This window comes from Atractosteus spatula, chromosome 11, assembly GCF_055471065.1.
Source record: "Atractosteus spatula isolate fAtrSpa1 chromosome 11, fAtrSpa1.hap1, whole genome shotgun sequence".
In the NCBI taxonomy this organism is placed as follows: Eukaryota; Metazoa; Chordata; class Actinopteri; order Semionotiformes; family Lepisosteidae; genus Atractosteus; species Atractosteus spatula.
The window spans coordinates 7,469,749-7,488,359 of NC_142716.1; the positions used below are offsets into that span (position 1 = coordinate 7,469,749).

The 18,611-nt window shown below is 39.4% G+C and overlaps 1 protein-coding gene across 1 annotated transcript in view; it reads left to right on the plus strand.

Moving 5' to 3' along the window:
* lamc1 (laminin, gamma 1) overlaps nt 1-18,611 on the plus strand; it is a 76,646-nt gene that overhangs the window by 42,657 nt on the left and 15,378 nt on the right. Inside the window, exons 2-9 of the mRNA XM_088927119.1 lie at nt 3,485-3,789; nt 10,709-10,839; nt 13,603-13,769; nt 14,594-14,782; nt 15,135-15,252; nt 15,894-15,992; nt 17,386-17,522; nt 18,186-18,308. Coding sequence (XP_088783245.1) covers nt 3,485-3,789; nt 10,709-10,839; nt 13,603-13,769; nt 14,594-14,782; nt 15,135-15,252; nt 15,894-15,992; nt 17,386-17,522; nt 18,186-18,308 — 1,269 coding nt within the window. The remainder of the gene's footprint in view (nt 1-3,484; nt 3,790-10,708; nt 10,840-13,602; nt 13,770-14,593; nt 14,783-15,134; nt 15,253-15,893; nt 15,993-17,385; nt 17,523-18,185; nt 18,309-18,611) is intronic.

Here is an 18,611-nt window from a genome sequence, read left to right on the forward strand (position 1 = left end):
TTTGCAACCCATTGACCCAGGTGTGCTGTGACTTGGTCACACGAGTCTTTCAAATCCCAAGGCCCTATCTGAAGCACACTTGAGCGTCCAGGTTAGTAGAGCAATGTTAGGCTTTTTAAAAACCTTTCCTTTATAAGCAGGGTGTTTTAATTGATTTTAATTGTTGCACTGTATTAAATGAGAAGCTGTTGATTGGTCCTGCAGCTGTTCCAGTAGACGACAATACGATGGCATTGACTAAGATATTTTTAGCCTTTGGGTGTCGATAAAATAAAATGGTTCACTTAATAGAAAGTAAAAACTAGGGAGAAATGTATATTAATAATTGCTTATACTTATATAGCGCTTTTTCTGGACACTCCACTCAAAGCGCTTTACAGGTAATGGGGACTCCCCTCCACCACCACCAATGTGCAGCCCCACCTGGATGATGTGACGGCAGCCATAGCGCGCCAGAACGCTCACCACACATCAGCTATCCATGGGGAGGAGAGCAGAGTAATGTAGCCAATTCATAGAGGGGGATTATTAGGAGGCCATGATTGGTAAGGGCCAATGGGAAATTTGGCCAGGACGCCGGGGTTACACCCCTACTCTTTTCGAGAAACGCCCTGGGATTTTTAATGACCACAGAGAGTCAGGACCTTGGTTTTACGTCTCATCCGAAGGACAACGCCTGTTTACAGTATAGTGTCCCCATCACTATACTGGGGCATTAGGATCCACATGGACAGCAGGGTGAGTTCCCCCTGCTGGCCCCACTAACCTCTTCCAGCAGCAACCTTAGTTTTTCCCAGGAGGTCTCCCATCCAGGTACTGACCAGACTCACACCTGCTGAGCTTCAGTGGGTTGCCAGTTGTGAGTTGCAGGGTGATATGGCTGCTGGATATTGCACGTACATTATTTTAAAACTTGCTCTTGATGGACTTATTTGTGTATTACGTAGAAGGTGGGTTGTAACGACCCTTGTTGTTAATTTGTTTTCCTTTGTGCATGGCTAATCTCGAGAGGTTTTCAACATGTAAGCATTTCAGATCTGTTACATTGAGATGCCTTCACCCTTCCTTCTCCTCCTCCTCTCTTCTCTTATTAAACCAACATTTGACCTCCTCACAGCAACTTCCTCCAAGCCCAGACTTTTCCACCAACGCCTGTTCCCAGAGAGATGCTGTTGCCATTGCCACAGAGTCATCCCAAAAGGATTTTGTTTGAAACTTACCTCCATTTCCTTTAAGAACCTCTCCGTTCATTTACAGATTTAATCTTTTTCACACCTGCTCTCTGCCCATTCTCACCTGCTCTGTCCTTTGTTCTCTTGTGCTTAATATGAAAAGTTTACTGTACATGCTGTAGCAGTCTTCAATAACTCATTTAGTATGCCTCAGTATGATATTCTGTATAACACAATGATACTTGATACTATCTCAATTTTTATGTCTTTTTGTATGTTAAATGGCTGTCATTTTTTTCACTAGTACAATGTGTGTAAGACACTAATACACAGCTATTGTTTGGTATCATGAAGGTTGCTCTTTTGCTGATAAACACCTGTCTAATAAAAGATCATTGCCACTAACTATAACATTGAGAATAAATACAGTAAGACAGCACAATTCTTCCAGACACTATTGCTTTATTTCATGCCTAAAATGGAGAACTGACAACGCATAGCTGAGTGTGAAGAAAAATGAACAATATTGTTCTCACCCCCAGTTGCTGGTATTTGAAAACTCCTCAATTGCACTGTAAAACGAACAGTGAACTACTTTTCTCAAGGCTTTTTTATAACTATGCCAGATGTTTTCCATACAGGGCTGTCTTAGATATATACTGCAAATTTGAGCAAGGAATGAAAAAATGAAATGCAGAAAGTGGTGTAAAAATCCGTAATGAACATAAGAACCATTTAATCATTTTGCACTTGCATTATTTTACAACTGGAAACTTCTTTGCCAAAATTTACATTTTTAATAGTATAAAATATAGTATAATAATATAAAATATTTTTCTTTCAAAAAATATCCTGCATCTAAAGTTCCTACGTCTTAAGTCATTTTGAGGCGATGCCTTTTAATTCTTTTGATGGTGTGATTTTAGTTAATTGCATAGCAGACGCCCTTACCAAAGGCAATTTACAACAATAGATGCATAAATACAAAAAAACACTCAGTGAAAGGGAAAAAAAAGGTAGAGTGATAAAAAGAGTGAAAGAGCAGTGAAGAGTTTTGCAAGAAGCACAATAGACACATGTCTTCACTCAGGAGTTAGGAATTGATTACTGTAAAGACGAAAGGGCACTGAGCAGAGTGAAGAATTGGTTTTTGGTCAAATTTTGTGATGGTGTGAGAGATCACAGGGGGATGGGATAAAAACTGGAGCAGGATGTTACAGCAATTTAAAGAAATATATTACTTAAAAAGGCTGGGAAAGGTACGTGGAGGGAATATCATGGGTTTTAGCATATAATGAGTTCCATGCCAGGGGAACATTTTCAGAACCTAAAACGATCCAGAATGTGTGATTCTGAGAGTGCGAAAACCATCACATTAAACTGTGGTGTAGAACTGAAGGATAAACAAAGAAATCGGGAACATAAATTCCAAAAGAGCATTTTAGGGTTGAAGGTTCAGAATGAGGGCAGCACGGTGGTGCAGCAGTTAGCGTTGCTGCCTCGCAGTACCGGGGTCCTGGGTTCAATTTGGGGCCTGGGTGGAGTTTGTATATTCTCCCCATGTTCATGCGAGTTTCCTTTGTGTGCTTCAGTTTCCTCACTCAATCCAAACACATACTGTAGGTAAATTGGCTTTTGGGAAAATTGGCCCTTGGCGTGAGTATGTGTGCATCGGTGTTTGCGTCTGTAAGTCTGCCCTGCGATGAACTGGCGTCCCGCCCGGGGTGTACCCTGCCTTGCACCCATTGCTTGCTGGGATAGGCTCCAGCTAACCGCAGCCCTAAATTGGAAGAAGAGGTTCGAAACTGCTCCTTGGTTTTATAAGTCTGGAAATAGTTGACTGAGGTTGAGACTCTTGCAAAAATTGCCAGTTGTCAGACCACAAGGAAATGGACCTGCTAAAGGTGTTTGACTGGCAATTTGGGCCTTGACCTCTGAGGGTAGCCTTTTTTTTCCCAGAATGAGCCTCATTGCTCTGTCTCTTATCATACATTTCTGGACAAAACTGACACTTTCAGGTCAGAATAAATGGCTTCCTTTCAACACTTCCACTCTTTTCCCCCTACTGATCCTTGCGGATATTTGCACAGTATTTTTGCCTTAGTGTCTTAAATCATAAATCATGAAAGAATTTATATTTAGAAGCCGTATTATATTTAGGTTGTTAACATCTGTGGTTGTTAATCATCAACAGTTATACAAAATGTATATATAATGTATCTGAGGTCTAAAAAAAAACGTTTATGCCAATTGTCTTGTAATGTACACATACTCAGTCAGGTCTCTCTATTTTTTTTTTGCTGTGTCCACAGGCAAATCTTTTGACATCACTTATGTGAGACTGAAGTTCCATACCAGCCGGCCAGAGAGCTTTGCCATATACAAGCGTACCAGTGAGGACGGCCCCTGGGTACCTTACCAGTATTACAGCAGCTCCTGCGAGAAGACGTACCAGAAGCAGAATCGTGGGTTCATCAGGACTGGGGAGGATGAGCAGCAGGCGCTGTGCACGGACGAGTTCAGCGACATATCCCCCCTGACTGGGGGCAACGTGGCCTTCTCCACCCTCGAGGGCCGGCCCAGCGCCTACAACTTCGACAACAGCCCTGTCCTGCAGGTATACGGAAGCGCCTAGCGCCGGAAAACAGAAGCAAGTGTAGGCTTTCCTGGACTGCCATTTTGTTACGGCCAGGATAGAAAATGTGTTAATTGGGATGTGCAGTTAAAGAGCACAGTGCTTGTTTTTGTAGTAGCAGACATAAATGGCAATGCTTTTTTTGCAAGGACTGCAGCAGTATTTTAAATTTGCTCTAGGCCTTTTCTCTTTCAGATTGAGATATGTGTTGGGCTTCTGTAGAGCTCTGTAGCTGAAGACCCCGAGGTGATGGAGGACTTGAAGAAAGCCACTGTTATCACAGTGTATCATAATTAGTTTAAGGGAATTAGCAAGTGGAAAGATTTCATCAGTAGTCGGTGTCTTTGGATGGACACGAGTTTGCTTTGATGGTATTTCTCAGACACCTTTCTGTCATTCATTCGTCTGGTGGCTAAAGAAATGCATTCATGTTCATAGGGTTACTGTGTTATCTAGGGGAGATGTGATAGTGTTCTTCTGTTGTCAGCACGTTTTTGCAAATTCCATTCGCATGCCATTCCCTATCAGGCATTACCTGTATCCACTGTAAGTCAGAGAAATCAAAGTAACTTGTGGCTTGATCCAATCTCACATTGATAAAACACAGACAGAGGGAATAATTCTGTTTGGACTGTCTCCAACCTAATTTGTTTAACAGAAGATAGCTAGACAACCCCCTGCTGTCCAGTTCATTTTGCTTAAGTAAAATGATTTTGCATTGCAAGGGAATGAAAGATTCAGGTTTTTGTATTATTTAATCATATTTTCAGCAAAGGAACAAGTAGAGGTTTTTGGAGACTTAAGTCTGCATGCTGGCACGGCTCCCCAGTCGAACCTGTTTAGAGACTGTTTGGAATCATAACTATAAACAGTGAGCATTGATTCGGTGGACATTTGATTATTGCTGTCATTGAAGCCTAACGGCATGAAATTGGACCGTGATTTTCCTAAACGTGACAGCAGAAATAAAATATTTTAGAACGATTGAAGACTTCCTTAGTGACACTGCCTCAGCTCTATAATATGACTCTTTGTTTGAAAGAGAATAGCATTGATTAATGCGGAAAGTACTAATCATTCCTTCAAATCTGTATTCTGGTTGAATTCATACAATATTAGGTAACATTGTTTCCCAAGTGCTTTACTTCAGGCTTCCTTCGAGTTTGGATGCAAACAAGTATTTAATATTGGAGAATTCCCAGTGCTGTGTTTACAGTATGAGACAACCCTTAACACAGGGTATGACAAATAATACTTTAGTGACTCGCTGGACTTTAGAAATAGACCCTAAGTGCCTTCTAGTTTTCTGTGTCATTGATGGTACCAGAACCAAGAGACTGCAAATTGGAATCATTCTCATTTAAAATATTTGGGCATATTCATAATAGGGTATTTTTGAATGCATTTGCAAAGAAAGCACATTACATACTGTAACTACTGAACTATGCATACATTGAACATATCACTTGTCTTATATGCACAAAAGTTTTTTCGTGCGTTGTGAATGATCTTTTTGGCTACAAAAGTTGACATAAGGAAGTCAATGTCTGATATGGATTAAAGTAGATTAACTCTTAGCTGCCTTGACCACATCACTGGGGAGTCAATTTCCATGCTTCTCTTGGATCCTTTAGATATCCACCCAACAGATAAGGCTGTTTAATTAAAGAGACAGCAACTCCCAGGGTGGCTGGAACCCCACACATCTGTGTGTGTGTGTGGCGGTGCTGTGGCATGGAGGGGGGTTGTAGGAGGTAGGGATGGAAGGATTATTTTAAGATTAAAGATGGGAGTCTTCAAAGATACATGCCTCCAGGCACTGTTTTAGCCCCTGTAGGCTAGAACTAAGTTTACTGCCTTGGGTGAGAGAGATCAAAAGCTGAGCGGATGTTATGAATAGTAAATTGTGATTTAAATCCTTGAAAAACAAGGCGTTCAAAACCATGTGTGGATTAAGGTTGGATAACCATTCAAGGGTGGGGGTATAATGATGTCATGATACAGTAGACAGAAGATAATGATTGCTGAGATACATAACATTCCATTCCTGAAGAAGACGGTTGATGCTGTTTGCAAACTTGGTATATCCTGCATTATATAGATTACATTTCATCTAAATTATTTTTTTAAATATGGTCAAGCAGTAAGGTGTTCAATTAGTTCATTTTCATTTTACAGGAAACTGCCACAACACAAGGATGTAGCTTTTATTTAGCAAGCATTTTAGTCTTGGGTTGTCAATAACATTTCCTGGGAGTCTTATCAGTTTTGAAGTCATGCAATATCCTATTACTGTTATTTTAGTTTGGCATTTGTACAACAAAGGCAGTATAATCTATTCATAAACCTGCTGCCAAGCAGTAGTTTAAATATTTAAGACAAACTTAACACTGACCAAGGTTTCTGTACCTTGAGCAGCTTGATAATCAGGTAGCAAATCTGTTGAACAATTTAGTATAAATTGTTATTGGCTCTTCTGTGATCTAAACAATTATCAGATTGCATTTTAAAATACCCTCATAAGAAAATGCCAACAGGAGATTTTCCTATGTAATTCTCTACCTCTACCCACTCTTTAAATTTAGCTCGGTAGCCAGATACCTTCATATTAGTCTTTCTCCAGTGGCATCTTGCTATTTATACCAAACCCAGATCCCTGTCTGGAATAAATACCTTTACACAGAACTTGATGGACAGAGTGCAGTGGACATTATTGTGGGGGATGTTTAAGTGGGTCTTTGTGGTATGCTGAATTGTTTTATATTAAGGAATATTTGACATGTATCACAGGTAGAGCCAAGTATACTTAATCAATGGAAGTCGCACCAATGCAATCACTGGTTTGCTTTTGAGATAAAAATATACATTTGAGTGTGCTTTGAAAAGACGCTGCTTCCAGAAAGCTTGATACAATTCAAATTGGAATAAGATATTTTGACCCAGGCTCTAAATTGGGTTAACAATGTCAGGAGCCAGTTTAAGACAGGGTTTAAAATAACTTCAGCAAACATGCATACTTGAATCGAGTCCACTTGTAGTCTTTTATCTGTTCAGGACTAAATAGGAGTTGTTTAAGCCTCCATGCAGAACTTTCCTTTGAGCCCAGAAATGGATCTGGTCGCACTTCTCTGGACAGAGTCCAGAACAGCAAAAACTTTTTTTTTATGCCAAAATTGTACAGCATATTCTAAACGAATGTTCTGCATTTTGAATGTGCTGTGAAATTTTAACATGACATTCCTTGGTTTGCCTTTTTATTGTTTTCACACAATGTCTGTAAGGTGAAAATGTATCTTCACAAACACCTACTTATTTCTCAGAAGCAGTTTCCATCTTATCGTTTTTGCAGCACTGCAGTTGTCCGCATTTATATACCATATAATCTTCTTGGTGTTCTTTCAGTGTTTGCTGATCTCCCTATTGTGCTTTGAACTGCAAATTTCACTTGTCTGAATTGTCTTATACCTTAATTTAATCTTTTTTCTGTGTCATTTTGTAGGCTTTTTCGGTGTTTCTCTTTTGTTGCTCAAATGCCTTTTTTTTTTGCCCGAATAGTTCAAATAAATCAACATTAGTGATCACATGGAACACATTAGATCTACGACATGTGAAATAAAATGCATCTGCAAGCAATCTGGTCTTTTCTCACACTGGTGGTGGTGTGAGAGGAGGCGAGGGCTAATTACTCATGTTTAATAAAGGCTAGTTAGTGGGATTACTCTGTTGATCGTGTACCTGTGCACTGGGGCAGCTGTGAAGACAGCGATTGCTCTGAGAGGAGTTTCCCAGGCTCTTTCCCTTGGCAAGAGCACCTCTGCTGTTCACAGCTTGCTTGAAGACCTAAAGCCGTGAATATATCTGCATCTGCTAGCCTTCCGCACACAGCTGGGGTTTTATCAGCTGCAGAAAATATTCGGAGGGAGGAAAACAGTGACTCCGTAGTGCTGGCTGAAACCATTAATGTCTTCAAGATGGTTTTACTGAATTTTAGCAAACAAAAAATTGGTCAGTCAGTAACCGAGGAATAGAACAGTTTCCTGTAATATGAGCTGGACCATAACTAGGAATGTAAGTGAATTCGTTTTGAAAGTAATTGTTTTTTAAATGACTTTCCTCAGTTGTGTATTTTTATCAGCTGAAAAAGATGGTGTCAACAGAGAAACGAGGGCTGTTTTTCTGCTGATGAGAGGTCACATTAGTGGTTAATATTTATAGGGTGTTCATGTAAAAGTTGCATAAAATGGCATGCAGTGTTGGGAAGCCCACGGCTTTAATTACAAATCTCCACACCGCCTTTTACGAATGTCTGAGCCTCTATCCTTGGAAAGTATGTACCAAGGTTTACACCAACACCTTTGCCAAAAGTAGAAAGTGCCTCAAAATGTAAACACGCACCAGCTCACTTTTCCAGCCCTTGTAAACTCCGACCTATAATTTCCCTCAAGACGGGCGTAATGCTACACTTAAGAAAAGTGGCAAATGGAAAAATATTTTCCTTAATATTACATTTTAATGCAGCATAAACGGTATATTGGATGTGAATAGGTTTATGAATAAGATAACTTACCAGTGACTGAATCTTATAAATGTAAATGGGAAAAACAACAGGATAATAATGGTGGGGTAAGTAAAGCTATTCTGCTACTCACAGAAATTATCTCAGAGGCAGGTCTATCACTACTCCACATTTGCAGCCTCCTGTCATAACTTGGCTTAACTCACTGATTGAGCAATAGCTTGTAATCAGGTTCAGATGTCTGTAATGAAACTGTTAGCAAGCAGATGACAATGCTTAAGGGATTTAATGAAAACAACATGGAGAGAGTTAGAGCCAGACATTCAAGGTGCGATACATTTCATGCAGGAAAAACAGCTTGCTTAATGGGCTTACATATATGTTTTTGTTGAAAGAATAATTTCCTTCTTGTTGGCAAAACCACAAAGCAATATGCGTGTCATACTATGTAGTGTGATACAGAATATTTTCATTGATTTATGTATTCTATGCTGTTGCTTGTGTCCCTGTGTCCTCTGTTTGCCTTTTATTGCTTTATTACGTATTCAAAGTTTTTGAATACCTAAAGCAAAACCAAAATTTAATCTGTATCTTATTTTTCCATGCTTAATCTCATTTGGGTTAATGGGGTAGTTGAACTATAACTCTCTTGTTCCATTCACCCTCAGTCCTATGTGTGAGGAGTGGGCTCCTGTTACTGTATATAAATGCACCTATAGAATTCCATATATAAATGCAATGTATATAAATGTACCTATACAGTTTCCATTTGTTGCCTAGTTCACAGTTTCATTTGTTTTAAGGAGCATAGCCTTGACATCTCTTACTGTAGAAAATGCTTAGGTTCGTTACTTGTCTGAGTATCTGGAGTTTGACCTAATTGGATCTGTACCTCAGGAAGTAGCTGGGACTTTTAGGATCCAGATTAAATTTGTAATAGTCAAATTGCTTGATGGAATTTTAAAAATGAAAAGGAAATTTACAGGCATTTTCATTTTAAATATCTTGCCATGTAATGTCATTTTGAAGATTTTTTTTTTTTACATGGCCTTAGTTCAGTTATCTCCATGGAAATTGGTAAATTTGTTTAGATCGCAGAGAGTAATTTCACAGGCAGATTATTTCAAGGGTATAGAATAAATTCCCTGTTGGACATTGTTATTACAAGATGTACAGTAAAGGTCATGCTTTAAAGTTTGTTTGGAACATAAAACTCTTGCTGAACCATGATTTCAACAATGTCACATGGAATTTACTAATGTGTAATAGTTCCAGATGGCAGCTTGAAAAATACTTTTTCCTTTTTTTGGCTTCTAGGAGGTAGCAGGATGGTGTTCTGATCAAGGTCAGAAAGAAGAAGCTCTCTGATAGTTTAAATTTCTGTCTAAAGCCTGAAATATGTTTAAAACTGAGGTTACAAGGGTAACATGATATACATTTCTTTAAGAACTGTAAATACACAGAGGATACATAGGTGGCTTAAGAATCACACTTTTCTCTTAAACCTAAATGGACCCAAAGTCTGTTTTCCCCCTTTGTAAACCATGTAATATGCTTAATGCTGTTCTAACGATTTTTGATTAAATGCTGATGATGTGATTATTTAATGTCATTACTTTTTTCTAAGAATAACCATTTTTTTATTTAAAGGGGAACTGCAACACTATTTTTATGCTTCAGGGTTAGAACTGATCAATGCTGTTTCTTACATTTCAAGCCATAGTAAAAGTAAAATATACACAGTAACTTGTAAAACCTCCAATGTACACCACAAAAAAGACAAAATTTCCAGGTATGTGCTGTGTCATGTTCTGAGATTCAGAATGAGACAACAAAACGTCTGGTGACGTATTACATCATAAAGGGGCAAGCGTGAATGTATATTGTGAATACATAGTTTTAATCCAATAGAAATATTGCTCTCCCTTTTAAGACCATTTGGTGACAAATACTACTTGTTAACTCTGCATGCACATCAGATTACATTCGTCATTACAGTCACTAGTGAGCAGGAAGGGCCGCACCACATCACAATTCATGGGAACTCGAAAGCCAGTTTGTGATAACATGGCAATTTACAGTACTTTTCTTAAAGTTCATGATTTTGTGCTTAATTCTAAATTTGTATTTTTTTTCTATATTGTCAATGAATTTATCTTGTTACTGAGAATTAATGACCAGTCTGAGAAATTGGGACTGCAGTTCCTCTAAAATGTTGAATAATGTCTGCCAGATTTAATGTGCAGTTATACATTTGTGAAAATGCCAGGCCTAATATGTATGCATATGTCAGGTTTATGTGCAGAATATATATAGAAAAAATTATGCTTTTTGTGTTTGTCACTAACCCGCTAAGCTGGCTGTGTGTCTGGCCTTTTCTTTCAGGAATGGGTGACAGCTACTGACATCCGGGTGACCTTGAACAGGCTCAACACCTTTGGAGATGAAGTTTTCAATGATCCCAAAGTCCTCAAATCATACTACTATGCCATCTCTGACTTTGCTGTTGGTGGCAGGTGAGGCTGGTGTCGCAGTTTTGTCCTTTGCTTTTGTGCTGAAGCAGGGTGCCTGGGCAGTGACATAAGTAACTTAGTGGACATATTTAATATCCAGAATGCACTACAAATGCATAATGCACTATTTATGTTCATAAAGCACAAAGAACCGGTGTAGAACTAGTGGATTGTCTTTTTAGTTTGCTCGCTAGCATCTCTCTCCCTGTTGTCAGCCAGTAAATAATTCTGAAATTCCATTGTTTCGGAAGAAGGTCATACTGACAAGCCATGATTGCTTTAGCTGTTTTTGTAGCTAAACAAAAAGAACCGCAAGATTTTTTCCTAAACTATGTGCCAGAAAGCATTTAATTATCCAATTCCCCTTCTAATATGGTCTGGAAAATGCAAAAAGCGTGTTCATATCTGTGTATGTATGGACTGGTATTTACAATATGTTTTGCTGATGCTCAAAAGCTTTTCTATGAAAGAATGTCATTCAAATTTGACATGGTGTAAGCTTATTACCCTGGATTGAATCTAAAGTAGGTCATATACTCCTAGAACTGTAACTGTGCTATAAACTGTAAATGTATTTTTACATTAGCATAGCACCGTAAATTCTAATATGCTATTTTACGTATGAAAAGTAATCACTAAAACTTTTTCATACCACATTACAATGCTTTAACATTACAATGGCTGTTATTAAAAAGAAAGAAGAATACTTTTGACCATAATGAAAATAATTCCTAGAAGATCTAGACGTAGAAGATCTTCTATGATTTATTTTTTATGAATTGCTGTTATTCTTTGATAATACTGAACAGTTCTAAAGGAGGGTTCTGTGTTTTTAGTCCTTCTGTGTATCATTTGAGTTAAAAATCCCAATAATTATATATTACTGCTATGAAGCAGAGAAGTACTGCTATAAAGTTCACAGTGCATTTCGCAATAACTTCAAAAATCTGCTTTAACATTTCCGTGACTGATTGGGTCCAGTCCATTAAATTACAAGGCTTGTTTGTTCAGCACCAATTCTCTATTGAGACTGAGATTCCACAACTCGGAAAGACAAGATGTACTAAATGGAACAAGCTGGATCTTCTGTCATAAAACTGTAAATCTGACCCTCCTGTTTTTTTTCCATTGTAACCACATGTTATCTACAGAGTGTTGTGCAGGATAGTGTATAGTATGTTAAATTGATTAGAAAAGGAATGGTGTACTCATTGTACTCATTGTGATCCGCCTCCACGACTGTTGTTAAAAAGTTGTTCATGTGGGTGTAACTTGGCTCTCCAAAATCAGCACTTTTCTTTTAAGGGAAATAGACATGACTTTTAAAAAAAACAAGAGAGATTTAGTATTCATAATGTTTCGACTTAATGGGTTTGGAAATTCCAAGAGATTTCCGTCATACAGATGCATTCCTGAAATTCCAAGATGGGAGTGTTGGATTACAGTATGTAGAGACAAGGGTCTAGTGGGTGGATTCACTAATAAATGGACAAATGAGTGATGAATGATGTGAATGTTGTGTCTGAAATTCAGTTTCTTTATCCAACGTCTTCATTTTCGTTTGTAGCACGTTTCTCATTCGAGATTTCATTCCAGAACTTCCAATTGTTTGAGTGTATATTTATATTTAAGTATTATCTTTGGAGGTAATGATACATCTTCCCTAGACTGAAGTCTTGATCAGTACCTCACTTTTTCCATACAACATTGCCAAGCTCCTGAAACAATATCCACAGTTGTCTATCTGCAAGTTCCCACTTGCTGGCGAATCCTGTGAAAACGTAATAGGTGGAGAATGTCCATTGATGAAATACCAAGATTATCAGGGTAAATAAGGCACAATACTCAATCACTGGTATTTTATGGGCTGAACCCAAGGAGGGAACACTTGGAAAGAGTGATATTAAACATACCAATGTCAGCAGAAGGAAGACCATGTTCTCATGCAACATTCATCTCTGTGGGAGGCAAATGTCCCAATGTATAAAATATAGTCAAAAAACAGCAGTGGCCTGTTACTTTGTCTGGGTGGAAGTATTTGCCAAATATTTGTCAGGGATAATGCAACTCCCTATTATTCCCAGATACTGTGTATTTAACTGTCCCTGTTATAAACAGCTGATGTTTCTCTGCAACTGTAGAACATCTGTTGCAATTTATTCCACAGAGCTCTGAAACCTTCCTGTCTAACGTTTTCCAGGGTGTATTTGAAATCGTGGGCACTTCAGTCTGGTTTGCATTAAACTGTCCTATATCCTCTGCAGCTGAATACAGTATAAGCTGCAAAGCAAGGGGTGAATTAGAGGCATGAAAAGCAATTGACTCCTAACTTTATTTTAATCTTAACACAGAAAAACCAGTTGCCCAAATAAAAAAAAAGCACACATTAAGCCAGGACATTCATCCAGTAATAAGTTTGTTACTGGCAGAGACTAAAGGCAAATAAGAATTTATGACTCGTGTGTTTGTGGATGAAGGTAACTATCTTTAAGTAGTGGAAGCTCTTGTTCTCGTTGTTAGCATTGTGTTTAATTTTTAATATAAGTGAGTAATCTTAGTAAAATGCAAAGTAAAAAAATGTTTAATTTAAAGTAGCATGCGACAGGAACAGCAAACATTCTGTATTAAAATTCATATTAGTTTGGTCATATTGGGTTTCATAAAACTCTTTAAGCAATTGGTACTAAAGGCTAAGTACGTTTTTCTAAATGGAACAACTTCATAAAATCTGTCCTCAACGATGTTTGCTTCTTCACCTTGCTTCAGGTGTAAATGCAATGGGCACGCGAGCGAGTGCATAAAGAACACCAATGGAAGATTAGTGTGTAACTGCAAGCACAACACAGAGGGAGATGACTGCAATGTCTGCAGAGGCTTCTACAACGACCGGCCCTGGAGGAGAGCCACAGCTGAAAACCCCAATGAGTGCTTGCGTAAGTTTGTTCTCTCAGGTTTGGCCCCAAGCAGTAGAAGAGAGATTGAAACTGAGCAATGCAGTTGGTTCAGTACCAACTGATGTTCATTGGCTGGTTATTGAAGCAGGTGAAGTTATTTTTATGAAGCTAAAATTCAAACCAAATGCTTCTACTAGAAGTAAGCTACAGCTACAAATTGGCTTTGACATTTTTTTATAATAGGGGGGAAATGCCCAGTCTTTTGAGAAGCAAAAATCAATCACGTGCTTAGTAGAAACACTCATTCAAGCTGTCTTACACACAAAGTTTACAAGTACCAAGAAAAACATTCAGGCAGGTACAATCAAATATTAAAATGACAAACATATGTGAGACTACCAAAAAAAGAGCTGTATGTAAAAGTTTGCATATTTCATTACCCTTCACATTGCTTCTTCCCCACCCACATTGTTTACAGCAAATAGACATTTTCCCACAGCCATGCAGCAACTGAGAAGCCTGTTGTGCTGTTAGAGCTGGGTGATTTTGATGTTAATTTATATTCATGTCTGGCTGTGAAGTTTAATTCAATTAGTAGCCAGAAACTCATTTCTGCATTTCAGTGGTGAACTTCTGATTTATCTCTGCATCAAGGGGCAGAGTTGTGCAGGGTTATATGTATTTCACAAGCTTGGTTTTGTTGTAACGTTATGTAGCCATCTCAGACAAATTGCAGCTTCAGAATCTGAAATAAAAGCAAAGCCATTTCAGCCACTTTGCCTCAAAGACCTCCAAAATGTTTTCCGTTTCGGATTTGTTTTCCGTCATTGCGCTGAAAGTGGTTTTCTTTTTTCTCGGCTCAGCTTGCAACTGTAATGGCAAGTCTTCAGAGTGTTACTTCGATCCCGAGCTTTATCGTGCCACCGGGCACGGTGGGCATTGCCGGGGCTGTGCCGATAACACCGACGGGCCCAACTGCGAGCGTTGCCGTGACAACTACTACAGACAGAGGCCCAGTGACCGCTGCCTGCCCTGCAGCTGCAGTGCGGTTGGTAAGTGAAACGCCGGTTTCAGCTCTAAACATCAAGGTTTCTATGCTTCTATGAAAAAGATTTACCAGACTCTGTTAATAAGAAACAAAAATGTATTACTGTTTTAGTGTTTTACCATTTATTGCCACCATATGAATGCAGTCTTACACCACTGAATGGATTAAATTGAGTTTTATTTAATGCGTCTAAAATAATATACCTATATTTTATTTTATGTGTGCATCTCTTTTTCCTGGTTTAAAAGCTTGGAATCTGATACATTTTGTTTCCTGAGGGTCTGTTTTGGTTTTGCGTTGTTCAGTGTTGCTTTATGCTGTTATCTGTGTGTTGAAAGCGACTTCCGTCTTTTCAGGGTCTTTGAGCACTCAGTGTGATAACAGCGGCCGCTGCAGCTGCAAGCCAGGTGTGATGGGAGACAAGTGCGACCGCTGTCAGCCAGGCTACCACACACTCACGGAGGCGGGCTGCAGGTGAGCATCGGGGCTGGTGACCCCAGTTCTGTGACCTGGCACCGATTTGGGAATTTGATGGAACAGCACAGTTATGGGTAGTTCAAGTTTTGGGCATGCCTTTGGAAAGTACGTGATCATCCATCCATTTTCTAACTGTTTTCATCCAATTTGGGGTCACGGGATTCGAGCCAGAGATAATCGGGCAAGCTACAGGCACAAGGCAGGATACGCCCTGGACAGGACACCAGTCTGTCACAGGGCAGACACATAGACGTGCACACGCTCACGCCAGGGCCAATTTTCCCAGAAGCCAATTAACCATCCAATATGTTTCTGGTCTGCGAGAGGAAACCTATGTGAACACAGAACATTCAAACTTCATGTAGACAGCACCACAGGAATTGGACCCAGGGCCCCAGCTCTGTGAGGCAGCAATGCAACACCATGCTGCCCGTACGTGATCAAGTTTTTACATATCCATAGAAAATATCCTTTTTGTTCGCATTCATCCCGACAGTCGTTGGATTAATTTCGCTCCTTCGCAAATGTACACGAGGATGTCCAACCTTTGTTTTAAAAAGCCTTCAAAGCGAAGCTGCAGAAAAGGGGGACACTTGACATTTTTGTGAAAGATTTTGACGGCGCTTTCTTTATTGCAGGCCGTGCTCGTGTCACTCAGCAGGGAGCACACAGGAATGTGACATTCAGACGGGTCGCTGCCAGTGCAAGGAAAACGTGGAAGGGTTCAGTTGTGACAGGTACTGCACCAGAGCCATGTTTTCTCACACTACAGCGGGTAATATATACGATTTCAGTGGTCAGTTAATGAAAGATCTTTTGACATTTCTCAGGCTTCTTACCAATTACTGCTATAGTACATTCTGTGGGGTGCGATACTGTAGCTGAAAGGTATTATCTCTGTAATTGTCAGCGAAACTGGAAAAAATTGCAGTACTCCAGCTCTTAAGTCATTTTTATTTCTGTTATGTAGGTTACGAATGTTTTGAAAATCTGTTAAAAGAGTCTGTCAGCTCTCATAACATTGCAATAAGCACAGTGGAAAACGTCAGTTTTTCACCATAATATTGTATGAAAATAATTTTTAAGTGTAAGCATGCCTCCAAACAAATAGAGATACCAAGTGAATCATTTATGGAAAAAATGATTAGGAATGTTTATCCAGCTTGTAACCTACAGTACTTGGTTTCCAACCTGTGAAGAAAACTTTTGCTTGTTCGTGCGAATGCTCTTTAAACACAACTTTGGAGTTTTATTTAACATAGCTTGCTGCCAGGTGGTAGATATGCTCTATTAAACAAATTCTCCGCTTGTCCGTAAAGCAATCCACACATTCCAGGTCTGGGGGAGAAAATAGGCCCTGAATATCACCTCTCTCCATGGACGTGTGAAGTCTTAGCCTTCTTTGGACTCATATAGCAGTACAAAAGCTGAGGTCCACTGACTTACTGTTGCCATTGTGTGGCAACCCATTAAAATTCCCCTTCTGTTCTGTCAGGCAGACAGTCTCTTTTTAAATCTACACTTGGCCATTTTCAGAACAGCAGGAAAATAACAGCCACTGTCTCCGACACACGTATCGCAAAGCCACCCAGTTGGTCTTGGGTGATGACATAACTATTATTAGCCGAGCGCCAATTGCATGCGTCAGGTTAGTTTTAATTGACTGTGCATTATTTGGGAAGAGGATTGTGGTTGTTCAAGACCGAAGCACTCTGTAAACGTAATGAAACAAGGGATTCATAATTTTAGAACAGAATTACACATACAAAAACAATTCTCTCCTTCAGAGCTATTCTCCCGCACAGTGTCTGAATTTATCTAAAATTAAAACTTGGGAGCTTTGGACTTCTAAACATGTTAAACTGTGGGGGGAAAAAATCGTAACCAATGATTGGGAGGAAGTTGTTTTTTGTTCTTTTGAGGCGGCTGTTTGGCTAAAAACCTTGTGGGGCTTTGAATTATGTCTCTCCTGCTATAATTGGCCTAATGTTAAAATGTTGAGTCTTTTGAATGTCGCTCCAGGGGGAGGAAAAAAAGGAACACACGTTGAACTGTCAGAAGTTTCCTCCCAGCTCGACAAAGGGCATACTCCAGCTAGGAGCTCTTGACTAATTGTTGATGTGCTTTCAGGTGCAAACTTGGATATTTTAACCTCGACCCTCTGAACCCTCGGGGATGTACCGCCTGCTTCTGTTTCCAGCACTCCTCTGTGTGCGACAGCGCGGATGGCTACAGCCTGCACACCATCACTTCCACCTTCAGCAGGGGTCTGTTCAGCTTCACGGTTTCCTTTTGGGAGACTGCTAGAGTCCGAATTGGGGTTGCCAGCGAGAATCGGCTCTCGTAGTTAAGCGTAACTTCAAGAATATCGTTCCCGACTTACCGTTTCCCCTCCTGCAGCATAACAGCAAAGTTTGAAAGATTTTCATAATCTGATACTCTTTGTAGTAAAGCACAATTGTTTTCATTTTGTGAAATGGATCTGGATCCACCTGTGGATGGTTGCTTTTACAGGATTGTGCAAAAATCTTTATTCTTTTAATAAATGTTCATGTCAAAATTAGAAGCGTTACACCCTGTCACATACATTAACAGCATTAATTTGTGTTGTCTGCTGTAGGTACTGTATAGTACGCACAGTCAGGCATATAGTGTATTTACAACCTTTTGCTTCTGAGTGATATTTGAAATTGATTTTGGAATGAAAAGAAATTTAGGTAAGAATCTGTCTTCAAAGTTGTAATAGCTGTTCCTGTTGCAAGCCTGGTATGAGGAATTGTGAACCAGAAGTCAGAGCAATGTGCTGAAAATGCTTCAGTCTGACCAATAACTTCTAAGAGACTTTTGGTATGTCTTGCATGGTAATGGTCTTTGGCTGTGTCGGAACAGTGGTGTGCTGCTGTTCCACTGACGCTTAAATTTTCTCCTAGATGATGAAGGCTGGACCGGACAGCAGCGTGAAGGCTCAAGTGTCAAAGTTCAGTGGTTGCCTAGCCAACAGGAGATCTCCCTGATTTCAGAAGATTACTTCCCTATCTACTTTGTTGCTCCAGGTATTTCGCAAGTAGAGCTTCAAGTCTTAGGAATGCGGCAATTCTGAATACGTACTATTAAAATAGAATTATGAACAAAAGAGACTAAAATCACCAGACTTCAATTCATCGGCGTCATTGACAGCATTTAAAACAGTCATGACAACCAGTTCTTTTAAGTTTTTTGTAAGAGATTCGTATTGGTTGACAGATAGCAGGTTTGAATTGGTAAGATTTACAACTTTTTCTGTGTGTGAACACTTTGTTTAAAAAGGAAAGAAGTCTCGCGTTAACCACCAGTTTGGAGTCGAGGTCTTTATTGAG